The following is a 19,027-nucleotide window of genomic DNA, read 5'->3' on the forward strand; positions in this document are numbered from 1 at the left end:
ACCGTGTACAACATACTATTCCCTGCAATTTATTGACTGATATTGATTATGTTGATTTATATTTATTTTCTTACTATCTGTCTAGATTCCTCTATCTTGGAAATTAAATTCCCTGTTATCCATTTTTGTCCTAACATTTCCATCATATGGATTCTTTTTGGCAAAGAAAATAGAGACAAAAATTAGTATTGAGCAGCTCTGTTTTCTCACTCTTTTTTTTGGTTTTGTTTTCTCACTCTTGTCAGTTAATTTCATCCCATACAATACAAGCAGTGGGTCCCGTCTTTTCTTTCATTTCTCACATTTGGTCCTTCTGTAGTGAAAAACAGAATAAACAAACAACAACAACAACTTTATGATTGACAAGCCTCAGTCCAGGAGCTTCAACACTCCTATCGCTATTTTTGCATTCATCTTTTTGTTACTTGTTCTTGCTTCCATCCCCTTTCCATTTCTTTCAAAAAATCTGTTGGTTAGTGAGTTCCCTGTGCATCCACATTCTCTTGCCCGGCACTTCCTGTTTTTCTTCCTCAATGGAATTGTTTTCCTTTCTGTCTTAGGAACTTCATTCTTGAGATTGATCTCCCCTGAAACATGTTATTCTAAGGGAATCTGCCTGTCCATCTTCTCTGAAATCTGTCTTTAAGAATATCGAGGGGTCCCATTAGACTGATTTACTTTTCCTTTTCTATCAGACTGAATCCTTTCTTAGACTGTTCAGACAAGGAGTTAAGTGCTTGGCACTACAGGAATGGTATTACTCCCCTTTCCCTAAGTCAGGAAACCAGGCTGGAGACTTGATTGGATGGCCTTTCTCCTCTTCCTAACAGAGGCTGGAGACCAGGCAGGAGACCAACACTATGGAATGGCATTTTCCGTCCTCACCACAAAAACAAGAGATATATGTGCAATAGAATCACATTTCTCCTCTTTCTAAGGGAGATAGGAGACCAGGCAAGAAACCTGGAATGACAGAATGGTGTTTTTCCTCTTCATCCAAAGCCACAAGCCGAAGTGGGAAATAAAATGGCATTTCTCTTCTTCCCACAGGAGGCTAGAGAATAAGTCGAAAACCTGATGTGATGAACTAAAGAATAATATCAGATAAAGTTAGAAAGGTAGAGTTGTGCCACGTTGTGGAGAGCCTTGCATATCAACCAAAAGCGTTTTTACTTTACTCAGTGGGTAGTAGGGAGCCACTGAAGATGTTTAAGCAGAGGAAGATCATGTCCAGACTACCCTTTGAATGGTCAGATTGGAATGGAGAGAGGATGGAGGAAAGAAAATCTGTTGGATGCTATTGCAAGAGTCGAGTGGCAGTGAGAACCTGTACTAGACTGCTGGTGATGGGGAAAATGATGGTGGAGAGGACAGCTGCAAGAGATAACTGTGGAAGTGGAATCTACAGGACACAGTAAATATTTGGATGATACAGGTGAGGGAAAAGATCAAATGTTTTAAACATGGAGGATTGGATGCATCATAGTGCTACTGATGAAAGTAATGAAGTCATCAGGAGGAGCCAGTTTCAGAATCTCATCTCATAAAGAGACAGTGTGTCATCGTACCCTTCTGTTGAGACGCGTGCCCATTAAGACTTTTGGGACATCCTGTAGTTCATTATATCCTTCAAACATACATACTATATTTAGTGCATCTTTCATTGGGAATCTTTTGTGCTAGCTGTGTTTCAAGATGCTCTAACAGAGGTCAAAGATTATATGTTTATAAAAATTTGACATTTTTAATTGAATTGGAAGTAAAATGGGAAAATTGTGAGGAGTACCAGTGAAGGTTTCTTACTTTTAAAATGATGGGAGCATTTGAGGAAAAGGTTTTCATATTCAGAAAAGTCATCACCTTGGAATGAATAAGGAAGCGTTATGTTGGTATATAGAAAAATACTTGCCAATATCTGAGATTATCGGAGAAAGTGAAGCAAGAAAAGCAGGGAAAATATATAGAGATAAACATTAGCACAAGTGAAGGTCTTTACAGAAAAATTAAAAGGGATGAAAGCTTGACAGTGGCCTTTAAGCTAAATTGTCTTAGTTTCCTATTAGTTTTCCCATTAAAATATAGAGCATCACAGCAGTCACCTCTTAAACTGTTTCTACCTTTTCTCTATGAAACTCTTTGTAACTCTTGACTGGCTAATAGCTCACCCCAAGCAGTACATATCTAAGTGCCAGATTAAAAGTAACCCGTCCTTTCACTAATTGCTGTGATGACATTATCAAAAGAAAAGCAAAAAAATACGAGGAACCTGCTATAATCAGCAGCCCTCCATGTATATGTGTAACACCCTGTTACAATAATTAGCTCTGTTTAAGCCTAGGAAGCAATATAATGGCCCCTGAGGTCCACTTTGTTCCCTCCTCTTCAGCTTTAGGGAGTTTATTTTAGATAAGGAGTTAGTGGAAGCACTTCAAGCCCACAGTTAGGAAAATTCTTAATATTTAGGCAGAGGTTGGACTCTCAACCTCACTTTATATTTCTGTCTGTTTCCAGTTACCCCCTGGCATCTTTGTGGTTGAGGCAAAATTCAATTTGTAATAACTATTTGGGTAACAAACCAGCAAATTGTATTATAGTGACTGTGGATAGACAGGTACCAGGCAGGGAAGTTGGAGAAAAAAAAATAGCCTTTACTCAGGACTTCTCTCAGCCCACATCTGCTGATCCAAGATGCCTTTATAGCTCATGACCTTTATAGCTCCATATCTTCCTTCTCTGCCTGCCTTTGTAGCAAGGGTGCCTCTATATGATGATAATAGATGATGCCTGGGGCATTATTAGCAAGTTTCCTTGCCTTATTCAAGCAAGACGCTTACACGAAGTCATTATAGTTCAAATGACATTTTAATATTGTTTAAGACCTATAGTATGGGCTGGTTTTCCTTCATGTGATTAATTTGTGGGTTCCATGAACACCAAGACTTCTGAGCAGAACTCTTGTCACCTTGTTGAAGGGGTTAACAATCAACTCGGGCGATTGTTTATTTCTTTCAGTGTTCTGAAGTTGTAGCTAGATAGCAGGCTTTCTTTAGCTTCTCTCTCAACTGAGGGATGTACTGGTTATAGACTTCTGTAGTCTCTCCATCTTGAGAGACTCCAAAACACAAATCAGTAGGTAGGCATGGCTCATACATCAGTAAGAAGAGTGGAATTGTATGCATAGCTCCATTGAGATTTTTCTTCTAGTCTAAATATATCTGATGTTTCATCAGTATGCTGTTGAAACATTCAGATTATTGGGTAAGATGTTCCAGTTAGTGCCAGCCCAAGCTGTCATTTCAATGAGCTACATATTTCAAAATCTGTCTTGCTCTGAATTGATCCTGATAGGAAGTCCTTATGCTGAAATGTTTTTCCCACAATTTTTTAGCAACTATGGAAGCTTTCTGGTTCCTGGTTGGGTATGTCTGTGCATACCTTGTGAAGTGAGAAGCTACCACCAATATGTCATCACATTTTTGCTATCCCCTTCCAAAACCAAGAAGTCAAGGCAGCTAAGCTTTAAAGGTTTGCGAGTGCTAACATTCTCCAAACATGCTGCACAATTAGTAGTGCTTTGGACCCAAGTCTCACCCTTTCTGGTGATATTTTGGGCCAGTAAAATTTGTTTCTTACTACCTCTAAGGTCCTTTCTTGTCCAAAGATGTCCAAAAGTGATCCTGTAAAACTTAAATAATCCTGGAATGATACATTTTACATAGTATTACCTGGTTTTGGTGACATTGTAGGATCAGGGAGAGCCCGATACAGTACTCCGTTGCATAGATCCAGCTTCTGCCATTGTCTTAACCAAGTAGTGTGTTAGGCAAGCAAAGCACTAGTCTAAGATGAGAACACAAATAAAGAAATGAAATAGTGCCCACTTTGAAGAAGTTTATATTTCTCTGAGCACGTACGTGTACACAGATAAGTAAATATGGTCATTTGAAAGGAGGATACTACCAACTAGGAGAATAAGGCAAATTTTCACTTAGGAGGTGCACCTGGACCAAACTTTGAAAGGAAGCCAGGGTTCCCAGGAGGCAGAGATAATGAGAGAGTGCCTTCCAGGTGTAAATGGCAGTCTGTGCATAGTAACCAGAAACCAGTGGCCAGTGCTGAATCCAGGGTACAGGTAGTAGGCCAGTTTGGTGCATAGAGCGTATGAAACAAAGTGACATGAAATAAGCCAGAAAGGCAGATGAGGGCTGGATTACAGAGAGCTTTAAATGTCAACGTGAAGGGCTTATATGTCATACCAAAGGCAACTGGAAGTCACTAGAGGTTTTGGAGAAGGAAAATAATATGGTCATATCTGCACCTTATAAAAATTATTTCAGCAGCTATATAGAAAATGGAATGAAAAGAGAAGAAATTAGAAAGAGGGAGACCAATTACTAGCCTACTTAGTAGTCCAATAAATGATTTAATGAGACCCAAGAGGTAATAAGGGATTCAACTACAGTGGAGACCTGTAAGTAGAAAGGAGATCACTGTGACTTGGGGACCAAAAGAATGATGATGTTATCAAAAGAAAAAGTTAAGGAGGTTTTTAAGTGGAAGCTGTTGACTTCTGTTTTGGACATGTTGAATTTGATGTGTCTTTAGTCCAGCTGGAGATATCTAGTAGGTAGTTTCTGATATGAGACTAGAATTCAGGAAATAGTCTGGGGCTGGTTACATAATCTTGAATTTTTCTGAGATAATTTGTTTAGGTATGGTCCTCTCAGAAGCCACGAGGATGATACAGAAGACTAAGATCATGTCCTACTAGCTTGAGTTCATAAATTAAAATGGACTTTTCATATTTCTCAATATTGTCATTGTTAATGATCTCTTTGGATGGTAACAGAGCAGCAGGTACCCACAAAGGACTTTATTTATTCCAGAGATCATATTCTTTTTCCATATAAGAGTCAGACCATTCATGTTTTATTCCTAAATCCAGGCTGTTACTTTTCTCTGGTCATTTGTTGAATGAAAATTATGATACAGTTCCTGCCCATTACACACACAAGCATAAAGTGATATGTCAATGGATGGAAAAACAAATCCACAACAGAAAGTTAAGACACTTTGAGCTCTACAAAGATTGTTCTCAGAAGTAAAAAAGAAAAAAGACTCTACCAAACTCCTTTTTTGAGACAAATATGGCATTGATTCTCAAATGAGACAAAGCAGGAAAGAGAACTACTGACCAATCTCACAATGAAAACAGATGCAAAAAAAAATCAATTAAATCCTCACAAGAAGACTAAAGAAATATAGTCAGAAAATAATTTACCGTGCCCAAGTTAGATTTACAGCAGGGATGCAAAGATGATTCAACATTAGGAAAACAATCAGCATAAACATTTTATAAAAACCAAAGATAACAAAAACCCATGATTATTTCAAAAGATACAGACAAAAAAAACTTTGACAAAATGCAGCCCTTGTTTATGTCAAGAACCCTAAAAAGAATAGACATTCAAGAACCCTTCTTTTTTGGGGGGGCTGAGGGCAATTGGGGTTAAGTGACTTGCCCAGGGTCACAGAGCTAGTGAGTGTTACGTGTCTGAGACCGGATTTGAACTCAGGATCCTCCTGACTCCAGGGCTGGTACTCTATCCACTGCGCAAAGAATGCTTCTTAATATGATCAAAAGCATATGTATTTAAAGCCGGAAGCAAACATTGTTTACAATCGAAAAACACTACATGCTTTCCCAGTACAAACAAGGAGAAAACAAGATTGCCCTCTCTCATCACTACTTTTGATGCGGTTCCAGAAATGTAAGCTATGGTAGTAAGACGAGAAAACAACACTGAAAAGTGTAAGCATTGGTAAAGAAGATAAACTATCCCCATTTACAGCTTGACGTGATAATATATTTAGAAAATCCCAGAAACTCAGAAAATAAATTAGCTAAGTAATAGCCACAACAAGTTTTCAGGATACAAATAAATCCACAAAATAATCAGCATTTCTCCACAGAATTTAAAAAGCAAACAGGAAAAAATGATATTAAGAAAATTTCCATTGAAAATAACTGCAAAATATTTGGGAACTAACCTGTTGAAACACATAAGATGAAGAAATATAACTACCAAACACTCTTTACAGAAATAAAGGGAAATAATTAGAGAATCATTTAGTGATCTTGGTTAGGCCATGCCAATATCAATATAAATATTAGCTAAGTGAGTTCAAATATTTAGTACTATACAAGTCAAATTGCCAAGAATATATTTTTAAAACTAGGAAAAAAAATTCATTTGGACAAAACAAAAAATTCAGAATATCAGGGGAAATGAGGGGGAAGAAATATGAATGAAGGGAGGATAACATTACCAGACTTAAAACTATATTGTAAATCAACAGTTATACAAACCATTTGGAGCTAATTAAAAAATTAAAATAAAAGACAAGTAGATAAGTAGAACATACTATAAACAAGGAACAGAAGCAAGTGAGAACAGTTGTTCTGTGTTTCATAAAACCAAGAATAGAAATTACTTAAGGGAGGATTCCCTTTTTGAAAATACTGCTGAGAAAACTAGAAAGCAGTTTGGCAGAAATTAGAATTAGACCAACATTTTCTATAATATACCACAATAAGCTCAAAACGGATATGTGACCTGAATATGAAAAATGCATAAAAGAAAAAAAAAGGAAGAAGAAAAGAACAAGATCAAGTGTGTTTCACAACTATGGCCAGGAGAGAATGTTCAACCAAAGAGAGAAAGGATATTATAAAAAATAAAATAGATAATTTTGGTTACATAAAATTAAAAGGCTTTTGTACAATAAAACCAATGAATTCAAAATCAGAAAAGAAATAGAGTGGGAAAATATTTGCACCAAATATCACTGATGAAAGACTGATCTTTTATCACAGAAAGTGAAAGAATTCCCTATTTCCAAAAGATACCGACTTAACATCTATAACTCCAGAGCCACGAACTGAAAACTACAAATGATTAAATGCAAGCATGTTCTAAATTACTAATACTAATAGAAATACAAATTAAAACAACTTTCAAGTTTCCCATAACTCTCTGCTATGACAAAGATGAAGAACAGCTTCCATTCCAAGGGGCCGTGGAAAGATAAATACACTGATGTATCGTTAGTGGAGCTGTTGTATTATCTGACTATTCTGGAGTTCAGTTCTGAATCATAAAACAAAAAAGTGACTGAACTGTCTACATATTCTTTGACCCAACAATCTCATTGCTAGATATACCCCCAAGGAAGTCAAAGACAGAACCAAGGATCCAATACATCGTAAATATTCATGGCAACATTTTTTTTTGGTAGGAAAAAACAGTAAACATGAGTGGCCATTAATTGATGAATGGCTAAAAAAAAAACCTGTGGTATATGTACATAATAGGGGTGATAATAAATTACAAATATGAGGAGTTCAGTGGAACAACGGAAAATTTGTATGAAATGATGCAGAGAAAAATAAGCAGAACTTAGAGAAATATATATATATATAGTGACTATAATAATATAAATGAAAAAAATCACTAAAGTAAGTTGAACTCAAAGTAATAGAAAAACTAATGAAGATTCTGGAAAAGAAATATGCATCTCCTCACAGCAAAAAAATAGAGATCCTGAATTACGCAGGTTTTCTAGATTCACGTGTTCTTTCGAATCTATGATACCCAAGCAAAGTGAATCTGTATTGGCACCTAAGTTACTTACAAGAAGTAGCTCATACCCTTAAGATAACTAAATCTTTACGTGTTAAGCAACAGAAGGGAACAAAGTATAATACTTTCTGGCAAACCACACAGCATTTCACCTCTGCTCTGGTCATAAATGCAGATGCAGTTGCTTACATAGCAGAGATTAGAATCGAATGTGAACTCCTCTGATTATTGTCTGTCTGTTGCCATCTGGGAACCCTTCCTATTACCAGATCTGCTGTATATTGCTTTCCAACACATCATCTGCCTACCCTTCTACTGTCCCTCTTGCTTTCAAACCAAAACTTGCAATGACACCTTTCCCACTTAGGAGGGCTATGTTGAACCTCTCTGGATCCATCTGCTTTGGCCTTGCTATTTTGCTGATTTGCCAGCACAGATGAATTTACCTGAAAGGTGGCAGCTTCCCTACATTCTTGGCAGGAGGAAAAATAATTAAAAAGCTCCAAAACTCTGCAGTCCAGACTCAAGGGCTGCTAATTCTGTATTAATAATTTTGTTAAATAAGTGTAAAGCAGCCTTTCTTTCTTTCCAGCTGAGATGCATTATTGTTCATTCTATGTTCTTTGAAGATGTGCCATAAAAGCCAGATGGCATTTATGTGCTGCAGACATGATGCTCCAAGAATGTACATATGATATCCCGAATTAGGGGCAATGCTTTCTTTCCCTTCCCTTGTTAATAAGGACCAAAATCAAATGATGGAAAGAAATATGCACATCCTAGAATGTGTAAAGGGGAATATAAGGGGGGAAAAAAGACTAGGAAAATAGGGAGAGGCTAGGTTTGGTGCTTAAAACCAAATTGAGGCAGGGGGGGATTTGATCCTGAAGTTAGCTGAGGGGAGGTAACACAGTCATGTATCTATGCTTTGGAAAAAACACCATGGCAGCTGAGTAGGTAAGGTATCGGAGTGGAAAGCCGTGCAGCAGAGAGATCAGTTAGAGTGCCTGCTGCAGTGGTCCAGGTGAGAAGTGATGAGGGCCTGACCTAGGGTGGTGTCTTTATGAATAGAGAGGAGATACCTTCACAACTTAGGACATGTTGTGAAGGGATATAGGGAGAGACTGAAGATTAGAACAAAAATGGGATGACGGTGAGAACAGTCTGCTAGAGAATATGGAAGGGGATGGAATCAAAGATACATGCGGCAAAATTTGTCTTTGCCCTCAAAAGAGCCATTTCTTCATGAGAGATGAGAGTAAAAGAGGAATAGTGTGGGCAGATATGTGAGTGCTTTGAGAAAAGAAAGCTCTTGGCAAAAAGCCTCAGCTTCTTTTTAGTGAAACATGAGACATGTTCCTTAACTGAGAGGAGGGAATACCACAGGAGGTATTAGATACTAGAGCAATGCTGTGAGGGGGATAGCGTATTGATTAGTGAAGTGTAGAGTTGCTTTACCTTCAATGAAGACCCAGTTGAGATTATATAACATAAATTCATAGCAAATAGTATGGTTTTGTGATTTTTCTCCATTTCTGTTCAGCTGCATGTTAATAGTAGCAAAGAAGGAGAATGTTGGGAGTAATCCAGAGTTGGGATTTGACAAAAGTATGACTAGCCATAGGACAAGGAGGCAATAAATTTGATTATAGAGATTGATATAGAATTGAACTGCTTCACAAAACGATTCAGATAGGAAAGAGAGATGAATATTGCCAATGCAGAGGTGATATCCTGGGAAAAACTGACAGTTGGAGGAAATGAAGGTCAAAGTGAAGACAAAACACAGGGTTAAGGCATGGAGGAAAATGACATGATAAAATATTATGATCAGATGAAGGGATTTTGGAGTTCATTAACGTGAAAGTAGAACACTGTACCAATGGTGCTTTGAGGAAATAAACAAGAAATGGAAGGATATTGGGAAACAAACTCTATCTCCATAAAACATGAAAACAAGTGCTATTCACAAAGTGAATAGCTGAATAAGTAGCAAATGACAATGGACTAGAAAAGGAGAGGCGTTTATTAGGAATGACTTCCTGGAGGGGCTGAATTTTGAGCTGGGCCTAAGAGGTCATAGACCTGATTTTATGAATACATAGGAGAAAGTTTCCAGGTGTGGGTAATTCACTCATTCAGCAAGTATTTATTAAGTATCTGCTATTTACCAGGCCCTGTCCTAACCGCCGGGGATATGCAAAGGCACAAAAGTCAGCCCCTGCCTTCAAGAAGCTCACAATTTAATGGGACATTCCTATATAGCACTGATTAACATAAACACCAAATTAGGAGTTAGTAAGCTGAATGCAAAAAAAAAAAGCTTAGGGAATAATGAGAGATGAAGTTAGTGAGGTAACCCTCTCATGGGTCATTGTACCAGCTTTCATACTGATTGGTCTCACTAGGTCCCTGACCCTTCTTCTTTAGTTGTCAGCATTTTCTGACCTTCCTTCCCTATCATTTCTTTCCCCCCTTTGTCCTCTGCTCAGACAATTTGTCTGCTTCGGGTCAATCCCCAGGATTGACTGGAAACAGCTGGTAACAAATTCATCCACTTCTTAGCATGAGGTAAAGGAAGGGACAAGAGAGTCCATAAAGGATGATTTAAAAGTGAAGGAACAGGCAAGTGATATTGGGTTTGGGAAAGTTAAGCCTCCTGAAGTATGCAGAGCTGAGACTTTGCTCCTCTGCTGGGTAGCAAATTGAAGCTACATTGGATCACTGATCCAAGGAGCAAAAGGATATAATAAGGCATTTTGGGTTTTGTTTGTTTGTTTTTAGTTTTCTTTCTTTTTTTTTTTTTGGTGAGGCAATTGGGGTTCAGTGACTTGCCCAGAGTCACACAGCTAGTAAGTATCAAGTGTCTGAGGTTGGATTTGAACTCAGGTCCTCCTGCCTCCAAGGCTGGAGCTCTATCCACTGCGCCACATAGCTGCCCCTTATAATAAGGTATTTTGACAAAGGATGTAGTGACTATATTAGACCGTCTGACTGGATTTTGGGAAACAAATTCTGCTCCCCATTCTACCATTAAAATGTCATCCTCAGTGCCTCAGCTTTTCTTATTAAAGTACCATTCTATAGTTCCTAGAGTGCTGAACTTAGAATCAGGAATACCTGGGTTCAAATGGCTATTCTAACACTTCATTGGTGGCATGACTGCAGGAAATCTTAACCTTTCTGAAGTTACTCATCTATTGAATAGTGATAATAATATCTATAGGAACAACTTCACAGGGTTGTTATGTGAGGCTCAAATCAGGTAATATATTTAAGGCACCTTGCAAAACTTAAAATACTACATAAAGACAGCTATTAGGATTGTCATCTATAAGATCAGGATAATACTCACCCACCATTATAAATTAGAACTTCCAAAGAATAGCAAGGTCTAGCTGAATATAAACATCAAGTCATCAATACATGGACTAGCCCTTCAACTTGCATATTATCTCTTTTTTTTTTTTTGGACGTTGTAAGTCTCAGTAATTGCTCAGCATATAAGTTAAATTCCTGTCTAAGTCACATCAGAATGCTGAAGGCTGTTTTGCAGAATTATAGGCTGCCAGGGTTGAATTAAAATATCATCTCTTTATGTACTTTGGGTTGCGTGGATACTATACCTTGGTCAGCTCTTTATCACAGATGTTTTGTACAGATGGTTGTGTGTGCCTAAAGAGCAATAATGAATGCCTCCATCGTGAAAATGGAAATTAGGATCGTGAGATCATCTTCCTTTGGCTAACCCTGGATGGGTCGAGGATCTTTGTCGACTCAGTATGCCTGTCTGTGTCCAGATCTGACCGTCATAAAAAAGTTATAAATAATAAGGGGCTATTTGTAAAGCCCCTTGAGGTTTGCAGAGCACTGTACCTGTGTTATCTCATTTGATCCTCACAACAGCCTGGTGAGGTAGGTGCTGTTATTATCCCCATTTTACAGATGAGAAAATTCATCTGTGAATCTTCAAGTTCACAGGGAATTGTAAAAATGTCTTCATTGATAGCTAAGTCATCTGCTTGGTATGTATATAATATATATGTGTATGTATGTATATGTATATGTGTGTCTGTATAAATATATTCACGTGTATTTCACATATGTATATATGTGGACTATGTGGTTGTATATGTGTGTGCATGTGTGTGTGTGTGTGTGTGTGTGTGTGTGAGAAGCGATATACAGATTTATGTCAAAGCTCAGCGATCTTCAGAAATCCTGAACTGTCTCTTTCCAATGTTGTGATAAGATTAAGGACAGGAGATGCTGCTAAACACTGACTCTTTTGGACCGGTAGGCAGGTAGGCAAGAAGTGGCTGCTGTTTTACGTAGAGTATGGGTCTGGTCACTCTTTAGTGTCTGGAAATGGAAGATCAGCCTGTGTTTCCTGTGGTTACCAACTAATGCTTAGTCTGTACTTTAATATTTAATGGAATCGTGCCTCCCTGCTATTATAGGCTTACATATCGCCAGACAAATAAGAATACTGTACACAGAGACAAACTAGCCAAAGGCTTACCTGAATCAATCAAGCAGAAATTTGTAAATGAAGCAACTGTGATTTATAAAAGATTCCTAAATGAAAATGAGTGATTAATGGTTGGCGAGAGCCCTCTGTCATCTCCAGGTCTGACAGCCTCTCATCACCTACGATCAGGCACTCTGACTGGGCCAGCAGAGCCAAGTGAAAGAGTAGCCATGGTTTGATTGGAATGAGGCATGTAGCCGTATGGCTGCTGTAATCCCGGAAGGCTGGATTAATGCCAGATATGAAGCCACCCCCAAGGAATTTCAATGTGATCCTGTGCGAGAGCTAGTTTCAAGAGTTACATGGTCCATTACAGAGCCAAACTGTGGTGGGTCTACCTGGGAAGTAAGAGCCATTCGAGTTTGGGTCTGAAACAGACCATTTTACTCTACCGTTGTTCTCTGTTCTGCAAATTGTATCAAAAAACTCCATCCCCTTTGTAATGGAATTTGTAGAAAAGAGTTCCTTCTAACTCAGAGATAACTGTGTGACTGCAGCAGGGGTCTCTGCATAATTATGGCAACCAGCTCACACTGTGCCTTTAAGTAGCTGACGAAGGAGCTGGCCTATGCCTCAAGGCAACAAAGTTGCCAGGTAAGGCCAGGTAATATAACCACTTCATATAAATAAAGTCCTGTATTATTGAAAGTGGAGAAAGGCTTAATGTTTTTTTTATAAAAAGGGTAGTAATTGACTAGATAATGTATGGAATTGGTAGAGATCTAATTTTTCTGCTACTGGAAAATATTTGCTAAGTAGTTCAGATTGTTAAGTAATAATCCCAAATGATTATTCTGTATGATGTTAATATCCTCTACATAATATCAGCTGGTAGTCTTAGCCCACTCCTTAAAGTCACCAACTTATTTGGTCTAATGAAGTCCAAATCAACAGCTAAAATTCATGTAGGCTTTGTTAGATAAACTTCCACTTTATCCATTAAAATGCTGATAACTTAGTGACTTAAGGAAAGGCTATAGTGATGTTACCCAAACTGAGCACAATAATTAGGTTATAAGTCGTCAGAGTTTCTCTGCTGCCTTTCCCTACTTTGTTTGCTACTGAAAGGAAATCTCAGTAGCTTCCCTTTTCAAGAAAATGGTATTTAGGAGTATTACAATGTTTATGATGCTACTGTTTAAATCTCTTTGAAGACTTTGTGTAGCCCAAGTCAGTATTAGGAAGCTTTCCCTAAATAGTCTAGGGAAATAACTTACCCTAATTTTTCATCATGCCCAGCACAATACATTTCTGTCTTAACTCTAGGAGCTCTGAAAGAGCCTTTATATGAACGAAGTTACATAAACACATGTGCACATCTGTTGTATGGCTGTGTGCCATCTTTGATTTTCTTTCTCTAGATTTACTCACCCCTACTTCTTGGGTTTTTATTTTGTTTTTGCAGATGGGATGGGAAGAGTCCTTGCTCAAGATGTATATGCAAAAGACAACCTACCGCCCTTCCCAGCATCAGTAAAAGATGGCTATGCTGTTCGAGGTGAGGGTTTTGTCTTTCGTGATTAGTATTGGTCATGTACTACGTATTTTTGAAGGATTTGGGCTAATTCTGAGGCACCCAACTGTTACTGCATCTGCTTCTTCACTGTGTGTTAGAGTAACTTTATTTAGAGAGAGGTATATTCACATGTGTATTTCCTGACACTAGGTCTAATGAGAATCTTTTCCTGGAAGCCTCACTATTGCGCAAAAACTCCTACTTGACAAATGTTTAAGGAAGGGTCTTTGACCTCTGTACCTTCAGGTGTTGGTCTCGGTGTAGAACCACTCCCTAGAGGCCTAGCGGTGTTTTCTTAGTGGCACCTCTAGAGGCTCAAGACCAAAAAGAGAGAAGTCAGTGCCAACAGTGGGGCAGTTGAGGACAGATTTCTGCTGACCCCCAGGCTGCCAACAATGGGAATGATCTGTCCTCCCACTTTAATCACAAGGAAACTATTGACTGGGAAGAGTGAAAGCTAAATTTCTATCCATCCTTGAAGCATGCCAAACTTCAGAGCTCTTGTAACTACAGACGGTGCAGGCAACACAAGCAGCCAGCTGGAACTGCCACAGACTATATAAATGCTACAGTAATTCCTCCCACTGGAAAGGCCAGTCTGAGACCCCAGAATTGGAAATTGTAATTGAATTGCTTAAAGACTGTGGGGATCTTTCCATTAGTTATAGATTCAATGCTGATGGGTTTGAGAAAATGTCTAGAAACATTTCTCAGGACATAGAGTCTATCTTCATAGCTGAAGACAATAGAATCTTTTACTGCCTTTTACACTGGGCAGTTAAAGTGATTGTCTTTTATTCTTTGATACATTTAAATATTTATTCAGGTGTTCCATCTCTGGTGCTTTAATGTGTTGGGAAAACATTTGCTCAGTCTCTCTCTCTCTGTAGTAGTGTCCTTGTTCAGAATTGTCAGACTTGTACTTTACATAGCTCATTTTGTGTTAATCTTCTATTGCAGTTCAACTTAGTATATGTATGAAACCATACCTTTTTTCCTGAGGAGAAGAAAGCTCGGAGTTGATTCTCATTTGGCTCATTTTCTTCGGCTGGCCGAACTGAGAACCAATATATTCTACAGGGTTGAATAGACAGAGCAGAAACCCTTAGCCCTGCCTTGATTCAGCTGTTACATTTTTAGCTTCCAAATTTCTCTCTCCTCTGATATTTATACAATGAATACTGTCCAGAAAGGAAATTATTTTATTCTTCTGACAGCCTCATCAGCTCTTACTACTTCATATTCCCTGCCTGAAGAGCTGGAATTCTGTTTGTGGCTGTGCCATTTGTGGGCTTACAAAATTATTGTAAAATGACAAAGGACTTCAAGGGAAGGACAAAAAGCTGAAGCTCCAAAGGGATTCAATATTCCATTTTTACCTCTCTGGCAATGTAAATGAGGAAAAAGTGAAAAAAATAAATTACTTGAAGCAGAATTATTCTTAAAAAGAATGTTCTGTGTTTTTGCATGAGACAACCACAGCTTGAGAAAATGAAACTGTAATGCTCAGAGCTTTTCGTGTTGCCAGAGAGAATGATTAGCCCACATGAGCTATAAAAGCCTTTCCTGACTTACATGAACTGATGCATAGTGAAGTGAACAGAACCAGGAGAATGTTGTACGTAGTAGCAACAATATCATTCAGTGAAGAACTGTGAATGACTTAACTATTTTCAGCAATACAGTGATCCAAGACAATCCCAAGGGATTAATGCTAAAGCACTATCTGCTTCCAGAGAAAGAACTGATATTGATTGCATACAGACTGAAGCATGCTATTTTTCACTTTCTTTCATTTTTTCCTTTTATTCAAGTCTTCTTGTACAAAATGTCTAATAACTGCACATGAATAACCTGTATCTCATTGCTTACCATCTCAGGGAAAGAGTAGGGGAGGGAAGTAGGGGTAGAATTTGGAACTTAAAACTTTAAATAAAAATGTTTATAAATTTTTTTTTAATTAAGAAGGAAAAAAAGCCTTTCTTGCTACTGTGAGATGCATCCAAAAAAGTTTTATGTGAATTACCTTGCAATAGCTTATAGTAACTTTTATTTAAAAACTATTTTACAAAGAAAAGTATCAAATAAAGTAATACATAATGTTCAAGAGGATATCTACTGTGCAGCCTGTCTGATATTTATTATTTATTATTTGTGGAAGGTTGGCAGTGCTCTGAGCCACATAAAGAGGAGACACAGTCTTGACCTTAGGAGCTCACAATCTAATTTGGATCAGCAGCTCAGCTATTAAGACAGCAATTATAGAAATGATTAAAATTTGAAGCACTAGGTTCTTAGGTATGTCTGCTAAGTCAATATATGATGACATTTTGTGACTGAAACAGACAAAAGTCAGAAATGAGAACCTCAATGAAAAGTTTAACATAGTCTTAAAATAAACTTTGATCTATCACTATCTTGGGTTTTTCAAAAACTCCATCCACTCAGGGAACAAATTATCTGGTAACAAATTGTCAGATAAATTGTACAAATAATGTTACTATATTTTACAACACTGGGAAATCATAGTGATTTTCCTTCTTTGCAGTTAAATTAATTCATTAGTCTCTTTCTGCATTCCACCATCTCCATCAATCAGTGTCCCAGTGAGAACCGCCCCAGGCAGTTGTTAACTAGTAGCCTACCAGGGCCTGCCTGCCCATTCTTTGTTTTGTTTTGTTTTGTTTTTGTTGCTAGGCAATGGAGTTAAGTGACTTGCCCAAGGTCACACAGCTAATAAGTATTATGTGTCTGAGGCTGGATTTGAACTCAGGTCCTCCTAACTCCAGGGCCAGTGCTCTATCCACTGCGCCACCTAGCTGGCCCCTGCCTGCCCATTTTTAATCTTAGAGATGTGAGACTTGCTATTTGCAAAACTCCCAAGTGTAGTCCAAACCAGATTATTAAAATGTAATTGGGAAATGTTTAACAAAATGAATACAAATACAACACAACATAGATAGTTATTTTGTGGTTTTCTAAGTCAGTATGCTATTTACAAGAACCGATTTCTATTTTAGTTTAACACCACTGTTCTAGACAATTTATTGTTCCCAGTATATACACTGTTACATCTCCCATCTCATGCCTTTGCCCAGGCTGTACTCCATGTTTAGAATGCACTCTCTCCTCTCCTTCACCTCACAGAATCCTTAGCTTCTTTCGGAGCACAGCTGAAGTGCTACCTCCAACTGGAAGCCTTTCCTGACCCCTCCCTCTCCCCATCTACTCCCTATCCTCAATGAAAATAGTTTCTATAAATTTTAACATGTTGTTTTCTCCTAATAGAATGTAAATTTCTTGAGAGAAGGGACTGACTGTTTTATTTATATTTTTATCTCCCCAGAGCCTAGCATAGTACTTGACAAACATAAGCTAACTAATGTTTATTGAAGGTATGTTGAATGAGTAAATGAGTGAAGAACATTAACTGTTTTAAGAGCCTTAAAGCCAGAAAGTAATGGTAAAGCATAGCTTTTCTGTCAATAGAAATAGAAAATAGTATCACTTGGAATGTAGATTTAAGGCTTCATTACATTTTTGCAGAAATCAAAAGTCACCAAAGAATCATGTCAAGAACCAGGGTTCTTAAAATAAAGATGTAAGCAAAAACACAACTATTTTCTAAACACCCAGAAAAGGAAGCAACTTCTGAGTCCAGCATTAAACATTTGTGAGTTGCTTACATAATGTGTTTGTTGTTAGATTTGATTTTGATTGCTTTTTATTGCTTCCTGCAAATTAAATTCAGTGGTTATAAAGCAGAAGAGAAACTCATTACTAGATATGTGAAAATTAGCTATGTGCTTTAGAAGAGAAACAAAATGAAATAATAAGCCACTACCATGTTAAGAGTTGTAAAAATCGACTCTATAAAGGGTTCATTCCTTGCTTTCAAGGATGTGCAAAGTAGTGAAAGCAGTCTTTAAAAAATTCAGTGTATTTTATGACAGTGAAGGGTACAGTCCTAGCTACTTGAAACAGTCTTCTGAATTAAAAATAGCAGTGTAACACAGTATAAAGAGTAATGGAATGGGAATCAGGAGGCTTTGGTTTTAGGGACTCTCCCATTAATCAGCTATTTTAGATATTAAGTATAGAAGTAAACATCCACAGCAGTCTTACTTAGTGCTTCATTGTGGTACACTGGGTTTTTGAAGGCTTTGCCAGGTCAGGTCTCAGTAGATCTTAACTAGCCGGAAATGATTCAGGCACAGGCTCAGAAATGATCTGTATTTAACAAGGACGAGCCTAGCATGGCTAGCAAGTTCAGAGGGACTCACGTGCCACCAGCTCAGTGACAAGAAGGTGAATTGTTTAGCTGCATCAGCTCTCAAAGACCAGTTACTCAATTGTGAAGGGGTTCCCACACCCAACAAAATTCAAGAACCTTCACATATTAAAGTATAGATAATATATTTTTTAACTTCCCTGAGTACTTTGCCATCTCATTTAACTTTCCCAACAGCTCAGTGAAGGTAGAGAAGACTGGGGCACACAAAGTTTTAGTGACATTCCCAAGGCAGGATAGCTGTGTAACAAAAGAGCCATAATTACTAAAACCTAGGCCCCCCCTTGCTCCCATACCATTATTTTTTATATTAAGTCAATCTGCTGTTTTTAATCAGAAGACAATGCTTGAGGCAACCATTACTGTATCTGGCATAAATTACATCATTTTTTTAAAAAATCCTTTATGCCACTATATATAATCCATGCGTATGTATGTGTATCATTATACACAGTGACAGTATATTGAGGGAAAACTGACAAAAATTGGGGAATTGGGAAAATTGGGGAAAAAATATGTTGCCGTTTTGGAACTGGAGGATGAGGATCCAAATCCTTTCTCTATAATCTACTGTCTTGTGTCCTTGGGCAAGTCACTTACTTGTTCCAGACCTTAGTTTTCTCATCTATAAAAAGAAGGGGGTTAGATGGGAGATTAATTCTTAGATTATCTCTAAGGTTATTTCTTACTCTAAAGCGTAAGATCCCATTATTGTCCTCCTTTATGCTATGTACTACTAACATTTCATTCGGTGGCTTTGCTAGGAGACATACCAGTTGAAAGCAAAAGAGTGGAATTTACAGAAAGGAAGGGACAGAGTTTATTCACCAACAAATCACCAATAATATCATCAATAAGAAAGCCTATTCAAGTGATATTTCGAGTGATATGTTGCAAACAACCAAATCAAAAGTTGTACAAATTGTTGCCTAATTTTCAGACCCTTGGATAATCTTATACTCAAAGTCTCTTTAGAAAGACTGCAGTGAACCATTATTTAATAGCACCTTGGACCTATCTCCCATTATTCATTATTGCTGTAGGTC

At 37.8% G+C, this 19,027-nt stretch overlaps 1 protein-coding gene across 18 annotated transcripts in view; it reads left to right on the forward strand.

Annotated features, from left to right (window-relative positions):
• GPHN (gephyrin) overlaps positions 1-19,027 on the forward strand; it is a 789,636-nt gene that overhangs the window by 669,374 nt on the left and 101,235 nt on the right. For all 18 annotated transcript variants that reach the window (XM_021004811.2, XM_021004814.2, XM_021004816.2 and 15 more), the window contains one exon: positions 13,580-13,672. In XM_021004811.2, coding sequence (XP_020860470.1) covers positions 13,580-13,672 — 93 coding nt within the window. The remainder of the gene's footprint in view (positions 1-13,579; positions 13,673-19,027) is intronic.

The sequence above is a fragment of the Phascolarctos cinereus genome, unplaced genomic scaffold (assembly GCF_003287225.1).
Source record: "Phascolarctos cinereus isolate Bilbo 61053 unplaced genomic scaffold, phaCin_HiC Scaffold_3;HRSCAF=262, whole genome shotgun sequence".
Taxonomy (NCBI): domain Eukaryota; kingdom Metazoa; phylum Chordata; class Mammalia; order Diprotodontia; family Phascolarctidae; genus Phascolarctos; species Phascolarctos cinereus.